General features: G+C 46.7%; 1 protein-coding gene across 2 annotated transcripts in view; it reads right to left on the reverse strand.

Annotated features, from left to right (window-relative positions):
• The window catches only part of SART1 (spliceosome associated factor 1, recruiter of U4/U6.U5 tri-snRNP), a 254,620-nt gene that overhangs the window by 191,760 nt on the left and 46,203 nt on the right, over positions 1-16,657 (reverse strand). For both annotated transcript variants that reach the window (XM_029611685.1, XM_029611686.1), the window contains exon 4: positions 11,751-11,806. In XM_029611685.1, the coding sequence (XP_029467545.1) occupies positions 11,751-11,806 (56 nt within the window). The remainder of the gene's footprint in view (positions 1-11,750; positions 11,807-16,657) is intronic.

Consider the following 16,657-nt stretch of genomic DNA (forward strand, 5'->3'; position numbering starts at 1 on the left):
GATGCCAGCCCCAAAGGATGCTTCCACCTTGCCATACACATCCAGCCTGTAGTGCTTAACATGTGTAACAAGGCCCAAGTGGCTACCCTGCAAATATCCTCTGGCAGCACAGACTGGTACTCTGTGCACTATGAGGTCTGAGCTCTGGTTGAGTGAGCGCTTAGTCCATCTGGCACCTTTGACCCATTTCCTATATAGGCTGAGGATATTGTTTCCTTGATCCACATAGAGATGAACAATTTAACTGACTTTTGAAAAGGATTCACGACTTCAAATAATGCAATACTATCCTCAGACATCCAAAGCGTTAAGTCCCACATTCAACCCTATACTTTCAAAGTGTTAAAATGGATTAAGATAAAAATTTGAAAGCAATTTAGGAAGAAAAGATAGGACCGACTAAATCATGACCTTTGTGAAGACAAAATAGGAATCTCACAAGACTATGCCTGCAGTTCTGAAATGCTTTCAGTGGAAGAAACTACTAGTAAAATCATGTTAAGGAATAGATCATTCAGATGTCTTCTTCAAAGGCTCATAATGAGATGTAGACAGTCTGAGCCAAGATCCCACAAAGTTATCAAAGAAGGTTGAAGATGTTTCACTCCTCTAAAGACTTGCATGACATCCAGATGATAGGCCAATGTCCTCTCCTGGACTTATTTCAAATTATTTCTAAACCACATTCCTGACCAAACTAGTTGACCCTTATAGTATGATACTGCTATTTCCTATACCTGCAGAGAATTAAGAGCTAAAACCTATCCATACCTTCCTGGAGAAAGGTCAAAACAGATGAGTGTTGCACCTAGAACAGACTCTGATAGAAGCAAAGAAAGTTCGAGCCTTCGACTGCATCAATTTCACTGCACTGGGGTAACCTCACCCTCTGAAGGGCCAGAGAGGTCCTCCATGAGAACTGTCCCCAGATGAAGCAGGCCCTTGAACAGAAGAAACCACTCATCATTCCTCATGAGACCGGTGTACCGTGGGCATCTGGCCCAATCTGGAGCCACTAGAATGACCAGACTTGGATGGTCTGAAATTCTTTGTAGCCCACTCACCTTACAAAAGGCCATGGTGAACACATATATAACAAACCACTCTGCAGCCACATCTGCAAAAGTGCATCCAGATCCTCAGACCTTTCTCCCTCCTATGCCTGAAGAATCTCTCCACCTTGACATTCTGATGATTACAATCAAGTTGCCCTGTGGGAAACCCCACCTGTCCCAGCTCTCATTCTCCAAAACCTAACAAATTCCTGCTCAGAAAATCCACTTGAATGTTGTCACCCCCTCCCAGTATGAGCTGCTGACATACCCCGAAATGTCTTTCTACCCATTCTTTGATGAGCTTTGATTCTCTGGATACTTGTGAACTCCTGATGCTCCCTTATCAGTTTACATAAGCCACAGCAATGGCACTAAGGGTACCAAATCTAAGGCCATGGCACCCAGAACTTGTAGATAATGTCACACTTGTGGTATCCTGGGATCTAATAGTTCCCACACTTGTTCTTAATTGAGAGGATCTGCAAACATTAACATGAACACTCTGCCCACTCATATTGAAATTCACTCCCAGATACTCAAGGGTCTGAGAGGGGAGAAACTGGCTCTCGGAACAAGTGATGACCCATCCTTACCATTCCAGCTCCTGCAATACTTTGAAGATAGTCAGCCAGCAATCCTGCTTGGATCAGTTATGGGTGAACCAGAAAACCTTCTCTGCAAATGAAAGCCACCACTACCACCATGACCTTGGAGATAGCTTATGGTGCTGTACCCATGCCAAATAGAAAAGCTATGAATTGCCAATGTTGATCTAGAATCTTGATCCAAAGAAACTTCCAGTGTATCACCCAATGGGGAGACAAAATGTTTCAGACAAGCCAAAAGAAGTGAGAAATTCTCTCACTGGCACAATAACTGATCAAGCACAGTCTCCATATGAAAGTGAGATACTCAAAAAGCATTGTTGACCTGATCCAGTATTGGCTTGAAGTAACCATCCTTCCCCTGCCTCTTCCTTTCTCTGACAAGGGAATGTGTACTATTTTTTCCAGCCATCGTAGACTATATAAAGTAGACAGAATGGCCAACTTCTTGCAACTGACCTGCAAGGGGGATAGAGAAAAGGCATCAAACTGGAGAGGCCAACTCTAGAACATAATTGTACTGAATAACCTCTAGAACTCACTGATCCATGGTAATGCGGGTCTACTCTTCATAAAGCAGTCGCCTATCTGTAGTTATGAAAAGCGAACGCCCAAGTATTCATTTGTGCCTCTTGGGGCCACAGCACCCCACAAGCCCCTCTTCTCTACCACCTCAAAAGGACTAGAGCTTATTTGGCAGCATAGACTTCTGGGTATAGGACAGCATGGCCAGACCATATTATCTGGCATCCTGAAACAGGCTGAGCATAAATCTTAGAGGAAGAGTCATGAAACCTGTCCTCCAGAAGCTTCTGGTTTTTGGTCTCTAAGTCTTTTATACCAACTTCAACAACTCCCCAAAAAGCAAAACATTCCTTAAACAGAAATCTGCCTAGACACATTTTAGATACAGATTCTGCCAATCAATGTCACAGCAATAACAATTTCCTGGCCACCACCTGCTTAGAAGGTCAAATTAGATCATATAGCATATTAACTAGAAAGGCAGCCCTAAACTCACATCATGGCATATCCCTAAGAATAGAACTTCCCCTTCTCCAGGGGAAAAGCTAGCAACCTCAAAAAGATTGTTTTAAAACAGACTCAATCTTTGTCTTGAGGATGTCTCTAGACTGATCGCCCTTCCACAGGAATGGTCATCTAACGCGTTACTGCCACTACCATCCACCTTAGGCAGCTGTGGAGGATATAATCTCTCCTTATCTTAAGGGACTCCTCTGGGGTCTCCCATTTTGCTGCAATGATATCTTGAATGGCCTGATGCAGAGCAAAAGCTTTAGGAGGCTAAATCCTATGAGGATAGGATATTCCTTAAGGCAGAGCTTTCCAAACTTTTCATGTTGGTGACACACTTTTTAGACAAACATAATTTCGGGACACAGTAATTCAGTTTACTAGCAAACCAGAGGTTAAAGGTTAAACGAACTAAATGTATTTCGACAATTTATGTATGTTTCCTTAAATATATACATAATAAAATGTTTCACGACACAACCTATCTTGTGAAAACCTCTCATTTATATTAAAAATATATAATATTCCAAGCTTAATGTTATTGTTCTAATTTATGAATAACAATAATAAAACAAAGTTATTGTGTTATTCAATTTACCTCTTTAATGAGATATATGAGCTTGATGGGATGAACACAGATTTTGAATATTTGGTGTTAATAAGAAAGTCCAAAGGGTCTTCTGCGTAATTTTAAAAAGCTGGCCAGTTTCAAGACTGGAATTTATAAGAAGGGACAGAACGTCAATATAAATCCTGCACCTCCAGTTCTGTAACTCTGTGCATCCACTGAAATTCCCCCAAACATAAGACGCACCTGACCATAAGACGCACCTAGGATTCAGAGGGGGAAAATTAAAAAAAAAAAAAATTTGTGCTAAACCGGCTCTGCGTCTGGGCATCTTATGGAGCAAATTAGGGGAGTGTATAGCTTTTTTTTTTTCTCCCCATTTTGTTTTCGGGTCTGGGGAGGGCCATTTCGGTCCACTCCCCAGATCAGAAAACTTTTCTTTCTCTGGGAACCCCTCCCCCCCCCAAAAAAAACCCCCATCCCAACCCTTTAAATTAACAACCCCCCACCCTCCTGACCCCCCCCAAGACCTGCCAAACATCCCTGGTGGTCCAGCGGGGGTCCAGGAGCGGTCCGGGAACGATCTCCTGGGCGTGGGCCATCGGCTGCCAGTAATCAAAATGGCGCCGACGGCCCTTTGCCCTCACTATGTCACTGGGACCGACCGCTGCTATTGGTCGGTCTCAGTGACATAGTGAGGGCAAAGGGCCGTCGGCGCCATTTTGTTTACTGGCAGCCGATGGCCGAAGCCCAGGAGATCGTTCCCGGACCCCCGCTGGACCACCAGGGACGTTTGGCAGGTCTTGGGGGGGGTCAGGAGGGTGGGGGGTTGCAGTAAATTAAGTCGGCAGGTCTTGGGGGAGTCAGCAGGGGAGGGGGGGGTTGTTAGATTTTTGTTTGTTTTTTTTATATATTCGCTCCATACGACGCACATACATTTTCCCCCCACTTTTGGGGGAAAAAAGTGCGACTTATGGAGCGAAAAATACGGTAAGTTCCACCACGGCTCACCGATCTTCATGTTGTGTGTCTCTGGCACACAGCCCAGCGAAACTTCACTGCTCAGCCGCCAGTGGGATGAGGTCCACCGGCGGCTGCATTGGTTCCCACTTGCCGGTGTGTCACGTGCACCGGGCTTGCGCGACACACCGGCACACCTCAGGCGACACAGTAAAGTGTCGCGACACACACTTTGGAAAGCTCTGCCCTAAGGAGTGGATTCTTTCACTTGCTCTTCAAATAGCTTACCTGGGTAATTAACGAAAGAAGGTTTTCCTTCCAAAACCTCCTAACCAAGGGGTCCTCTCCAAAAGCAGAAGAAATCTCACCTTCTGAATTTCACATTCTATCCTCCCTTTCCTCTTCTAGTGAAATACTGAGAGGACCAGCATAGCCAAAGGATCCCTCCGGAGCAGACTCCTGGTCCAAGATCATCTTAGGCTTCTTTGATGTCTGTCCCATACCAAGGGAGGCCACAATGGACGTCTGAAGAGCTAAGAAAGATTTCTTGCATGCAACCCCCCCCCCCCCTCACTACCATAGAACAGAAGGCTTTATGCATAATAAGCACAAAACTGGGGGAAAGCCTTGCTCTATATCCAAATTAGATCCCAACTGACCAGAGAAATCTGCACTGGAAATTTCAGAATGTGGTGAAGAATGGTGGGAATAGCTTGAGTCTGCAACCACAGCTGCATGTTGCTCAGACAAAATGGTTGCTGCACCTAACAGCTCTGCAAGCCTAGAGGCCTGACCCCTATCTACCACCAATGGTAGGATCTCAAGTTTGCTCTCCTGAGCTTGCTTGATCAAGATGTGCGCCCTTAACAGCCACAGTATCAGCTTTCTCTTCACTGAAGCAAAGTACACAAAGGGAACTGGCAGCATCCCTCTGGCACTGGCCCCCAAAAGAACTGCAGTGCCTATCCTTCTCTGTGGCCACAGGTCATACGGAAGAGGGCTGAGCTGCTTCTGCAGATGCCAAAAGACTCCACCATAATCCATGGCCCGATTCAGCCTTCATTTTTCACTCTGTTTTCCACACTGCTCTTTTTTTTTTTTTTTTAACTTTATGCAGACTGACAAATCAAAGGAGGAGGTCTGCTTTAGAGCAAGAACACACCAGGTGCTCTCTCCACTAGCTAGATAAACACTAAACCCCCATAGGAGCTGGTTCTCAGAAGGAAGGAAGAGCAACCAAAACCTGTCATCTAGCAATCTGACTCTCAGCTCAGCCCTGGCTCAAAGAATAGAGAAATTAGCTCGAGACCATTGCCCCAAGTGCCCAATTTCTTCATCTGCTGCACATGCAAACACACATGCTATCATCTCCTGAAGACAGGGAAATACTGACAGGTATCTCTGCTGCACCAAATGAAAATTGGTTCTTACCTGCTAATTTTCGTTCCTGTAATACCACAGATCAGTCCAGAACAGTGGGTTGTGTATCCCTACCAGCAGGTGGAGTCAGAGAGCAATTAGAACTTTGGGCACTGCTACATAACGAGAGTGTCACCTGTACCCAAGCCCATGCTAACAGAACTAAATAATGAAGGGTAGCACCCAACCAAATTTCCTGTCTACCACTTCGTCGCTGGCAAAAACCAGATCGAACAACTGCTAAAAACTTATCCATGAATCATGTCTGCAAAAAAGGAGCTTCAACAATAAAAAAAAACTTAAGCAGATTCTGACCAAGACAGTCTTTCAGTATCTGAAGAAAGGGGTGGGCCTCTGGACTGATCTGTGGTATTACAAGAACGAAAATTAGCAGGTAAAAACCAATTTTCAATTTCCTGAACATATTCAGATCAATCCAGAAAAGTGGGATGTACCCAAGCCACCCTACACTGGGCGGGAACCCGAAAGACCCGCACAAAGCACACTCTCCCCGAAGGACGGTTCATCAGAAGCCTTAACGTCCAATCGGTAATGTTTCGTAAAAGTGTGAACAGATGACCACACCGCCGCCCTACAGATCTTCTGAGGCGACAGTAACTGACACTCTGCCCAGGAGGTAGCCTGAGCCGTAGTGGAATGAGCTCTGAGACCCAAAGGCACCTGACGCCCTCTGACTATGTATGCTGCACAAATGGCTTCCTTAATCCACCGAGATATGGTCGCCTTTGATGCTTTGTCCCCCTTCTTTGGGCCACCAAAGAGAACGAACAAGTGATCAGAACGTCTGAAGTCATTGGTAACCTCCAGATAACGCAATAAGGCGCACCGCACATCCAAAAGATGAAGGTCTCTGTTCTGAGAAGACTCCCGGGACCGGTTAGGGAACCCCGGAAGCTCCACAGTTTGATTGACGTGAAAGGCTGAAACCACCTTAGGGACAAAGGACGGAACTGTACATAACGATACCAGATCATCGTAAATCCGAAGAAAAGGATCCCGACAAGATAGCTCCTGCAACTCAGATCCAACGGGCCGAGCAAATGGCCACCAAAAACACAGTTTTCAAAGTCAGATCTTTCAGGGAAATTCCACGAAGAGGCTCGAAAGGAGCGCCACATAGAACTCGCAGGACTAAATTCAAACTCCAATTTGGACACACCGAACGGATGGGAGGGCGAAAATATTTGACCCCCCTGAAGAAACCAAGCAATATCCGGATGCGCTGCCGGCGAACAGCCGTCAAAGTTTCCCTGCAAGGCACCTAGAGCTACAACCTGTACACGAAGGGAATTGATCGCCAAGCCCTTAGCGAAGCCCTGTTGCAGAAAGTCAAGCACCCGAGGAACATGCACCGCTAAAGGGTTGCAGGAATGCTGATGAAACCACGTCTCAAAAAGCTTCCAAATTCTCACATAGGCCATAGAGATGGCTGGATGTCTCGCCTGTAGGAGGGTGGAAATGACTTGTTCTGAATAACCCCTCAAGCTTAAATATCGCCTCTCAAAAGCCAAGCCACGAGAGAGAAGCGATCCTCCAGATCCGACGGAGCAGATGCGTTAGATGAGCCAGCTGAAGTGAACCCTCTAGAGCCAAGCGTACCAGATCCGCAAACCACGGACGACGTGGCCACTCCGGCGCCACCAGAATCATCCTTCCTGGGTGCTGCTCTATGCAACGGAGAAGCCAACCTATGAGGGGCCAGGGCGGGAAGGCATACAGCAGAACCCCGTGGGCCAAGGTCACACAGAAGCATCTATGCCCACCGAGCCCTGTTCTCGGCGACAGCTGAAAAAGCGAACTGTTTTTGCGTTCACCTATGTTGCCATCAGATCCAGCCGAGGAGTTCCCCATCTGGCGCAAATGAGATTCCACGCCTCGAGAGATAGTTCCCGTTCCCCTGGGCCTAGTTGCCGACAGCTGAGATAATTGGCTTGCACTTTCTCTACTCCCGCGACATGGGATGCGGCAATGCCCTCGAGATGGCACTCCACCCAGGTGAACAGAAGACATGCCTCCAGTGCTATGGCGGGACTTTCAGTCCCGCCTTGCTGGTTGATGTACGCCACTGTTGTCGCATTGTCCGAGAAGACTTGCACCATTCTGCCCTGGATCCAGGGAAGAAAAGCACGCAGGGCCAGATGTACAGCCCTGGTCTCGAGCCGGATTATGGACCAGGATCTTTCCATCGCAGACCAGAGCCCTTGGGCGGACCTGTCTGCACACCCCACCCCCCAACCTGAGAGGCTGGCATTGGTGGAGAATATCAACCAATTCAGAGTATCCAAATCTACCCGCCGTTCCAGATTGTCCAGTAACAGCCACCATGACAGACTGGCTCTGGATTCCGGAAGTAGAGGCATTGGTTGATGGAATTGCTCAGACACTGGGCTCCAGCGAGACAAAAAGCGCACGCTGTAAAGATCTTAAGTGAGCGAACGCCCAAGGAACCAAGTCCAAGGTTGAAGCCATGGAGCCCAGGATCTGAAGGTGAGGCCACACTGTGGGACTGTTCCTTCGAAGAAGGGAATGTATTTGCTCCTGCAACTTCCCTATTCGATCCGCCGCTAGAAACACTTTGCCCAGCAAGGTATCGAATTGTGCTCTGAGATAAATCTACTTCTGAGTGGGTTCCAAGTGACTCTTCTGCACATTGATTACCCAACTTAGGGATTGCAATGTGAACATCACCATGTGCACTGATCTCTCGCAGTCCTCCAGAGACTTCGTGCAAATCAACCTGTCGTCCAGGTACGGGTGGACCAAGATTCCCTCCTGACGAAGGAAGGCAGCCACCACCACCATCACCTTGGTGAACGTGCTAGGACCTGTTGCGAGACCAAATAGGAGGGCTCGAAATTGGAAGTGTCGTCCCAAGACCTTGAACCGCAGAAACCTCTGGTGATTCAGCCAGATTGGAATGTGTAAATACACCTCCGTGAGGTCAGAGAAGCGAGAAACTCCCCTTTTCGAACCGCAGCCATCACTGTCCTCAGGGTTTCCATACAAAAGCGAGGAACTCGAAGGCAACGGTTCACCTTCTGCAGATCGAGGATGGGCCGAAACGTGCCCTCCTTCTTGGGGACCACAAAGTGTACCTACCTCGTCCCTATTGAGCCTCCGGAACTGGGACAATAGCTTTGAGCTCGAGAAGTTGTTGTAGAGTCACCCGAACGCCTCTCGCTTGACACTTGAGGCCACTAGGGACTCCAAAAAAACCTCCCAGACCAGGCGCGAGAACTCCAGTGCATACCAGTCTTTGATCACTTCTAAGACCCAGCGGTCTGATGTAATTCTTGCCCATTCCGTGTAAAGGTTGGATAATCTGCCTCCGACAGCTTCGACGACGGAATGGGTGCTCGTGGCTTCACTGGGGGCTTTTTATTACTTCCTGTACCAAGATGTCCCGAATCACTTCTGAGCCAGCGACCCCCCCCCGAAAGGACTGTTGGCGCCCCGAAGCAGGGGGTGCGGAGTACCTACCTGCTCTGAAGCGGCAAGAGTCCCGAAACCCTAGCTCGAGGAAGAAAGACTTTCTTAGAAGATCTTTTATCTTCCGGCAACCAATTGCCCTTGGATACGGCAAGCAGCTTTACTAGCTGATCCAGATCCTCCCCAAGCAGGAACTTGCCCTTAAAGGGTAGATTACAAAGCTGGGACTTTGAGGACAAATCTGCCGCCCAATTTCGCAGACAGAGGAGACGCCGCGCTGACACCAAGGACACCATACCTCTCGCCGAGGTCCTCACCAGATCATGCAAATCATCTGCAACATAAGCAATGCCTGCTTCTAGGTGGGCAGACTGAAGAGCCCCACTGTCGCCCGTACCGGCCCCGGCAGCTGACTCCTGGACCCAAAGACAGGCCCTCTGCGTGAGGCTAGCGCAAACCGCCGCCCAAAGGCTTAGCGCGGCAACCTCGAATGCTCGCTTCAACTGGATCTCCAGCTTGCGGTCCTGCAGATCTTTAAGGGCAGCCTCCCCAGCAACGGGGATAGTGGTCTTTTTCATGACTGCAGAGACTGCGGTGTCTACCTTTGGAATCTTCAGTAAATCCAAAACTTCAGATAACTGGTACAGTTTTGCCATAGCTCTGCCCACCTTCAAGCCGGAATCTCACACTCCTGGGTCACTAGCTTGTGAACCTTCTTAAGCAGAGGAAAAGATGTGGGACCCCTAATGCCGTTGAGGACTGGATTGACGCCCTCGTTGTCAGACTCTTCTTGAGAAACCTTAAGTCCCAGAACTTCAAGGACCTGGGGAATAAGGAGTCTTAACTCATCCCGCTTGAACAAATGCACCATGCTGGGGACATCCCCCTCTGCAGGAGGGTCATCAGGCTCATCCGGATCATCAGTATCCACATCAGCCGGATCTGGCCGCGGATCCGGGTCTGCCGCCCCTAATACCCCAGAAGCCGGCAGCGTCCCAGACCCCAGGATCGGATCTCAAGTACCCTGGGGAGAATCCCCTGTGGGGTGAGCCTGATCAGAAGAAGTGCTGACGAAGGTCCCTACCCCGACCTCTTTTCTCAGGCAGGTCCGAACCTGCCCCCAGGAGACCGGGCCACTTTACCGCCGAGCGTTTCCTTGCCAGGAAAGCCTGGTGCATAAGGAGGACAAATTCTGGGGAAAACCCCTCTGGGTTTCCCTCCCCCCACTGGAGAGTCGGCTGGGGTGATATCAGTTCCCCCGGTGAGGTCTTCCCTCACCGTGGCTAGAACAGGCGAAGAATCCTCTTCCCGCAAAGCCGAGACAGACGTTCCCTCCCCAAGGGAGGAGGCAAGAAGCCCTGAAGAGCCCTGTAACCCCGGGGAACCCACTGCACATAAGGAGGCCACATCTAATGCCTGGCCACGTGACCCACATGTGCGGCAGGCCTGCGATTCTATTTTCGTTCCCATCCGCAGCAGTGCGCCGATAGCCTGAAGTGAAAGAAAAGGGCGCGAATAAAAAAGAAACGCTTGGAGCCGCGACGCAGAGAAAATTTCAGTCGGGCAGTACCAGGGGAAAAAAAAAGAAAACTTTTCGTGCTGCGGGCTAACAGACTACCGTGTCGCGGGAAAGGAGCCTGTCTATAGTGAAATCGCAAGGCCCCCAAGCAGGGAAGCGACGAGTAAACGAGGCACACTGAGAAAAACTTACCCTTGCCCTCAGAAAACGACCCAGAGCCCCAGGAGCTGAGTGGAACACTGCTGACAGCTTTCCCAGCCGGCCTTAAAAGACCCGGTCCCTCCTGCACCTCTACTTACCTCAGCACTTAAGACTGTCAGGCAGCCGCAGTGAAAAGAGTTTTGTTTTTTTTTTTAAATTAAACTTTACCAAGACACAGAGAAAAGCTATTGCAGGAGACCAGGGAGCAGTTGTAGCAGAGATGGTGGTGAGTAGCCAGGAGCCCCTGGTCATCAGACACCGAACTATGGCGGGCGAAACCCTGACAGGAATATCCAATTCCCTGGACGCCCAGCTTCTACTGAGGGATGGCCCACCAAGGCGCCTAACACCTCAGGAAGCGACCATAAACCAAAAAATTAAATTCAAACTTAACTAAATAAAAAATATAACTAAGGACTGCAGGTGTGCACCTGTACCACCCGCTGGAGTCAGAGAAATACTGAGTGACTGCAGCTGGCACTCTCGTTATGAATTGTTCTCTGACTTCACCTGCTGGTAGGGATACACAACCCACTTTTCTGGACTGATCTGGGTATGTTCAGGAAGTTATATAAGTGACTATGTCAGTGTGAAGCTATTTCTCTGCCTCCGTCTGATAGGAAGAGGACAAAACCCACACATCTGGACTGGTCTGGCAGGATGGAAAGGAATGCTTTTTATCATAACTACATAAGACTCAGCAACAGATGATGCTGCCTTCAGATGGGCCAAGACAGGATCTGTATGACTTTCAAAGCTCATAAGGCATTATCTCAAAGTCCAATAATAGGATTGCAGCCTATAGTCTCTCACATTTTCTCCAGGACCAAGATGTCCATTGGATCTCTGTGCTCCATAAGGCACAAAAGAAGAAAAGGGCTTTAAAAAAAAAAACCCTTTAAAAAGTTAGGATTTAACACATCTGTGGGCTGACTCACCAGTTTTCACTGTATTTATCTCCAGAGGTTTCAGGCCAAGCTTTGCTCGTAGTTTGCTGGAGAAGATAAAAATAAAACCCAACTAGTGCAAAACAAAATATAAAATACAATCTATTAGCTTTATTCATCAGCATCCAGCACAGAGAAACAAAATATATCCAACCAATGCAGCAAATGTATAACGTACTCGAAGGCATCCAAGCTGGATGAGTCAATGGACTAAACCACACACACTCCTATTTTTAGCACATTTCAAAAATCGCTATTCTGATGTGAACATCTGTCCATCACAAGAATTGACATGAATTTCCACCCTGGTGCAGATGTATATTTAGAATGCTTAGGTACCAGAAAAAAAAAGGGTTTAGAAGTCAGTGAAATTTCTTTTTAAGAGCTTTATCAGTATTTTATTATTTTGCTGAGCTTGTTTTGTCTTCTATATTCTTGCTTTTCTTTTTTTCTCCCCTTTCTTCTCCTCCAGGCACTCCCTCACCTTCCCTCTCTAGGCACACCACCCAGCTTCTTCCCCTGTTTCAAAGGAACAGCTCTCTTTCTCCCTTCCCCTTTCAATCTCACTCATTCTATATGAGGGAATCTCATGGGCCCAATCAGTGGCAATTATCACATCTCCTGTTGAGCCTGGACTCTTCTGGTGATAGCACTTCTTCCTGGTACTGCAACTAGTGCCAAATTTTAAACAGCTGGGTGACCTGGGATTATTCCTGCCCTGCATATAAACACAATTGTTCATCATAAAGAAAACCTTCTAGAACATCTTTTATCACATTCCAGAGTCCAAGAGACCTTATGCTTAAGGTTTACAAATCCTTTTTTTCCCCCCCACCATCTCAAATAGGGATGGAAAATTATTTTGAAATTTAGAAGTTATACATTTAGGAGCCAGGCAGCTCAACGTATGACAGCAGTATTATAACATGCTTCTTTAGCCACAGAGAGTTTCTTTCACTATGTTGTTTTTACCACATTTTATCCTGCCTGGAATATGGCCAGCCTCAAAAGAACTAACACAAGCTTGTTGCAAAAGCAAATGTGACCCATGCATTCAGTATGCACATGCCCAAAGATTCTGCTACCAGGAAGCAAAACCTGCTACAAGGCTTTCTTTTATTTGATGTCTTTTTTTTATAGTTTTCCCAATATTGCACTACCAGTAACAAAGCAAGTAAGAGCAAGTTTGCTTACCATAAACTGTGTTTTCCTTGGATAGCAGATGAATTAGCCATGACATGTGACATGGCACCAATTAGCCATGACATGGCACCAAATAGACTTGTCTCTTCTAGCTAGTAGAGCTTTAATTCTACTGAGCATGTATGGGAATTCTCATGCAGGCATTGCCTTGTGAGCAGTCTCAGTTGATAGTAGAGCTAAATCCAAGGAAGTGAGTGGTATTTAGCATGGCTAATTCATCCTGCTATCTACTGAAAACACCATTTATGGTAAGCAAACTTGCTTTTTCTGTCAATAAGCAGAGCTGAATTAACCATGATATATGGGGAGTCTCATGTGGAAGGCTATAGTGGAGCGTCTGAGTAAGCAACCTGGACCCCACCATGGAGACTAGACTACTGAGTGAACAGGTTACGCCAAACTGCTTTCTCTGAATTTACTGTCACTTCTGAAGGGATTGTCTAGACAGCAATAGGGCATACCAAGTAGCAGTTTTGAAGATATCTTCAAGAGGTTCTTCTTAAAGATGAGCAACGGAAGAAGCTATAGCTCTAACAATGAGCTTTGATAAAATCCATAATTTGCAGGCCTGCCACTATGTCTGCTATCCATTTAGACAATGTACATTTGGTAACCGCTATGCTAAGTCTGTTAGGATTGTAGGAAACGAAGAGCTGCGAAGCCTGGCAATTCAGTAGACTGCTTTTGTAGTAGGCCAAGGATCATTTGCAATCTAAAGTATGAAGGGCCTTTTCCCTTTCATGCACATGTGGCTTCGGGAAGAAGGTAGGCAATATGATGGACTGATTAATATGAAAAACTGATACAACTTTTGGTTGAAACTTGAAATGGATATGGCGTACCACCCTACTGTGGAAAAATTGTATGTATGGTAAACAGCAAACTAACACCTTCAGTTCACTGACTTTTGGCTGATGTTACTGCTACCAGAAAATACATTCCAAGTCAAATACTTGAGAAGTCAATTCTAATGGTTCAAAGGGCAGCTTCATCAGTTGAGACAGAACATTCAACTCCCATGGCACCAAAGGTTTCCATACTGAAGGTTTAACTTGCCACAAGCCTTTCATAAATTCTGATACCAAAGAATGAGTCAAGATAGTTTACTATCCACTTGAATATGGTAGGTACTCTCATCGAGGATGTGGCAAGGCCTGATTCAGACAGAAAAAGCAATTAGGTTAGCAAATGTTTGGGTTTGCATGAGAATGGATTCAATGCCATATGACAACACTACATGGAGAATCTCTTCCATTTAAAGCTATAGGCTCTCTTAGTTGCTGAGTTTCTGGCAGATACTATAATGTCCTCAATCTCTTTAAGTAAAGTGAAATCTGCTATTACTGAGCGTTCAACAGCCAATACATCCAATGGAAGATTTGGATGGAATAGATTTATGTCCTCTCGAGTTAACAAGGTCTATCCCCAGATGAATCAAAGGACTGCGGGAAAACTGTATGAGACACAATCTGATGCGAATAGGTGGATCGTTGGAAGATCACACAAGTCGAATAGTGTGTGTTGGCTGCTGATTAGTGCAGAGTCTACATGGGTAGACAGAAAACTCTGCTGAGAAGATGCACTAGTGTGATGAAGAATCATGGAAGATAGGTGGCTTGCAGGATTGCTTGATGTTCGCCTGTCCATTGCTATACCCATAAGGTTGCTTGGCAGAGAGGCCATGACTGTGTGTCCCCTTGTTTGTTCACTTAAAACATGGCTACCTAATTGCTAGTCTGAATTAGAATGCTCTTTCCCTGGAGAAGATGCGTGAAAGTCGACAAAGCATACCCGATTGCTCTCAGTTACAACAAACTGATTTGATGTCGTCTTTCTATGGGATACCAACTTCCTTGGGTTCCAAACAGTCTGGTGTTCGTGCCCAACCTTATGTGGAGGCATTCGTCACTAAGGTTATTTGAGGAGGGTGCAGACTAAGAGGAGTTCCTTCCTGAAGAACATAAGGGTACAGCTACCAGTGCAATTCCTGTTTCATGAGATCTGTACTTTGATTGTCCAGGGACAAGTTAGCTAGTATCACTGACAGCAGAGATCCTGCTGCAGGTGACGGATGAGGAGGTGGGCTAACAGACCTACATGAATGGACCACACCATATTGTTACGGAATGTGAGCCCTTGGCCTGTGGTGAGGTTGACCCTGGTGACCCAGGCTGGGTCCTCACCAATAGGAGGTGGACTCTCTTGGACCAGGACTGAGCTTCACCTATACCAGGCTTTTCACTCACCGACTGAGCCCTTGGGTTCTGAAGCTGGCAGGACTTAGGCAAGGGTCCCAAGAGGCAGAGGTGAAACAGAAGGCAAGCAGCATCGGTATCCAGGCAAGAGGTCAGATAAGGCAGAAAGTAGGCAATGTCCATAGCCTGGCAAGAGGTCAAGGCAGGTAGAGATCATGCAGTGTTGGTGTCCAAGGTCAGATCCAAGAGGCAGTTAAGAGAAGGCAGGCAGAAGGGATGGGAGCAAGGCCACAGGAGGATTGGAGCAGGGACGAGGCAGGACAGCAGAAGAAGAGGCAAAGCAGGGTGGATTGGAAGCAAGACAAGCAGGAGCAAGCAACAAACTGCTAACTATGACATGGCAGGAGGACCTGTTGTGGAAGCACCAGCTGGGAGTGCAGCTGGGGTTTAAATACCCAGCCACGCTGATGTTGTCAGGAAGCATGCTTCTGCAACTGTTCTGCCACGTTCGTTTGGCATGTGACATCCGTTGTCTTGGTGGAGAAGTGAACATTCGGTGAAGAGATTGGAATTATAATCTGAAAAACATTATTTGTGATTAAAGTGTGCGATGATATATTAGACTGAATTCTGATAACTTCCTTAAGTGAGTGAGTTTTGTGAAGAAGTGAAAAAACGGTACTTGTTATACCAATGAGTCCCTGAAGAAGCCCCGGTGGGGGTGAAACAAGGATCCTTTGTTGGATGTAGTGTGTGTTGAACAGTGAAGACGAATTCAGTCCCTGTGAAGAAACGGGACGGATTCAACATGTAGTGTGTTTTGAAAGTGAAGACAGATCCAGTCCCTGTGAAGAGACGGGACGGACTTAACCCCATATAAATAAAAGATGAGATGGGTGGATTTATAAAGAATGTTTTCTGAAAAATTCATATAAAAGTTATTTGTGCACATTGGGGTAATTTCATTGTGTATTGGAAGATAGTTGGGTAAGAACAAACACACTATGATGTATTGAAATATGTATTGTGTCACATTGTCTTTTGATGTTTGATTTTTAATGGTGTGAATGGAGTGAGTGGAGGCTGATTAGTTAGTTTTAACTTTGTCTAGTGAGAGTTATGTTTTTATACCAATAAAAATATGTTTTGCATGAAAATATTGTATTCTACAAAAGATTCTCTTATTGTGTAGATTGTTACTATTCTGCCTATGGCATCTTTTTAGTACGGCCAATAATATGCACACGTGCTTAGGTGAACAGCCTGCAGCAGCGCTGGCGTTGGTGGGAAAAAGTGCCAGCATCCTGGTTCTCAGTCCAGCTTGCAGGGTCCTGGGATGAGAGGCCAGTCATGAGATGACCCACGACTGGCCCAGTGTTACAGTACCTCTCCCCTTCTAAGCCCCCCAAGCCCCTAGGTTTGGACTTATGGAGATGGAGTCAATGGAACTCCTTGGTGAGGCGAGGGAGCTTGCACATTGGGGTCAGGTTCCCAAGTGTT

This window comes from Rhinatrema bivittatum, chromosome 8, assembly GCF_901001135.1.
Source record: "Rhinatrema bivittatum chromosome 8, aRhiBiv1.1, whole genome shotgun sequence".
In the NCBI taxonomy this organism is placed as follows: domain Eukaryota; kingdom Metazoa; phylum Chordata; class Amphibia; order Gymnophiona; family Rhinatrematidae; genus Rhinatrema; species Rhinatrema bivittatum.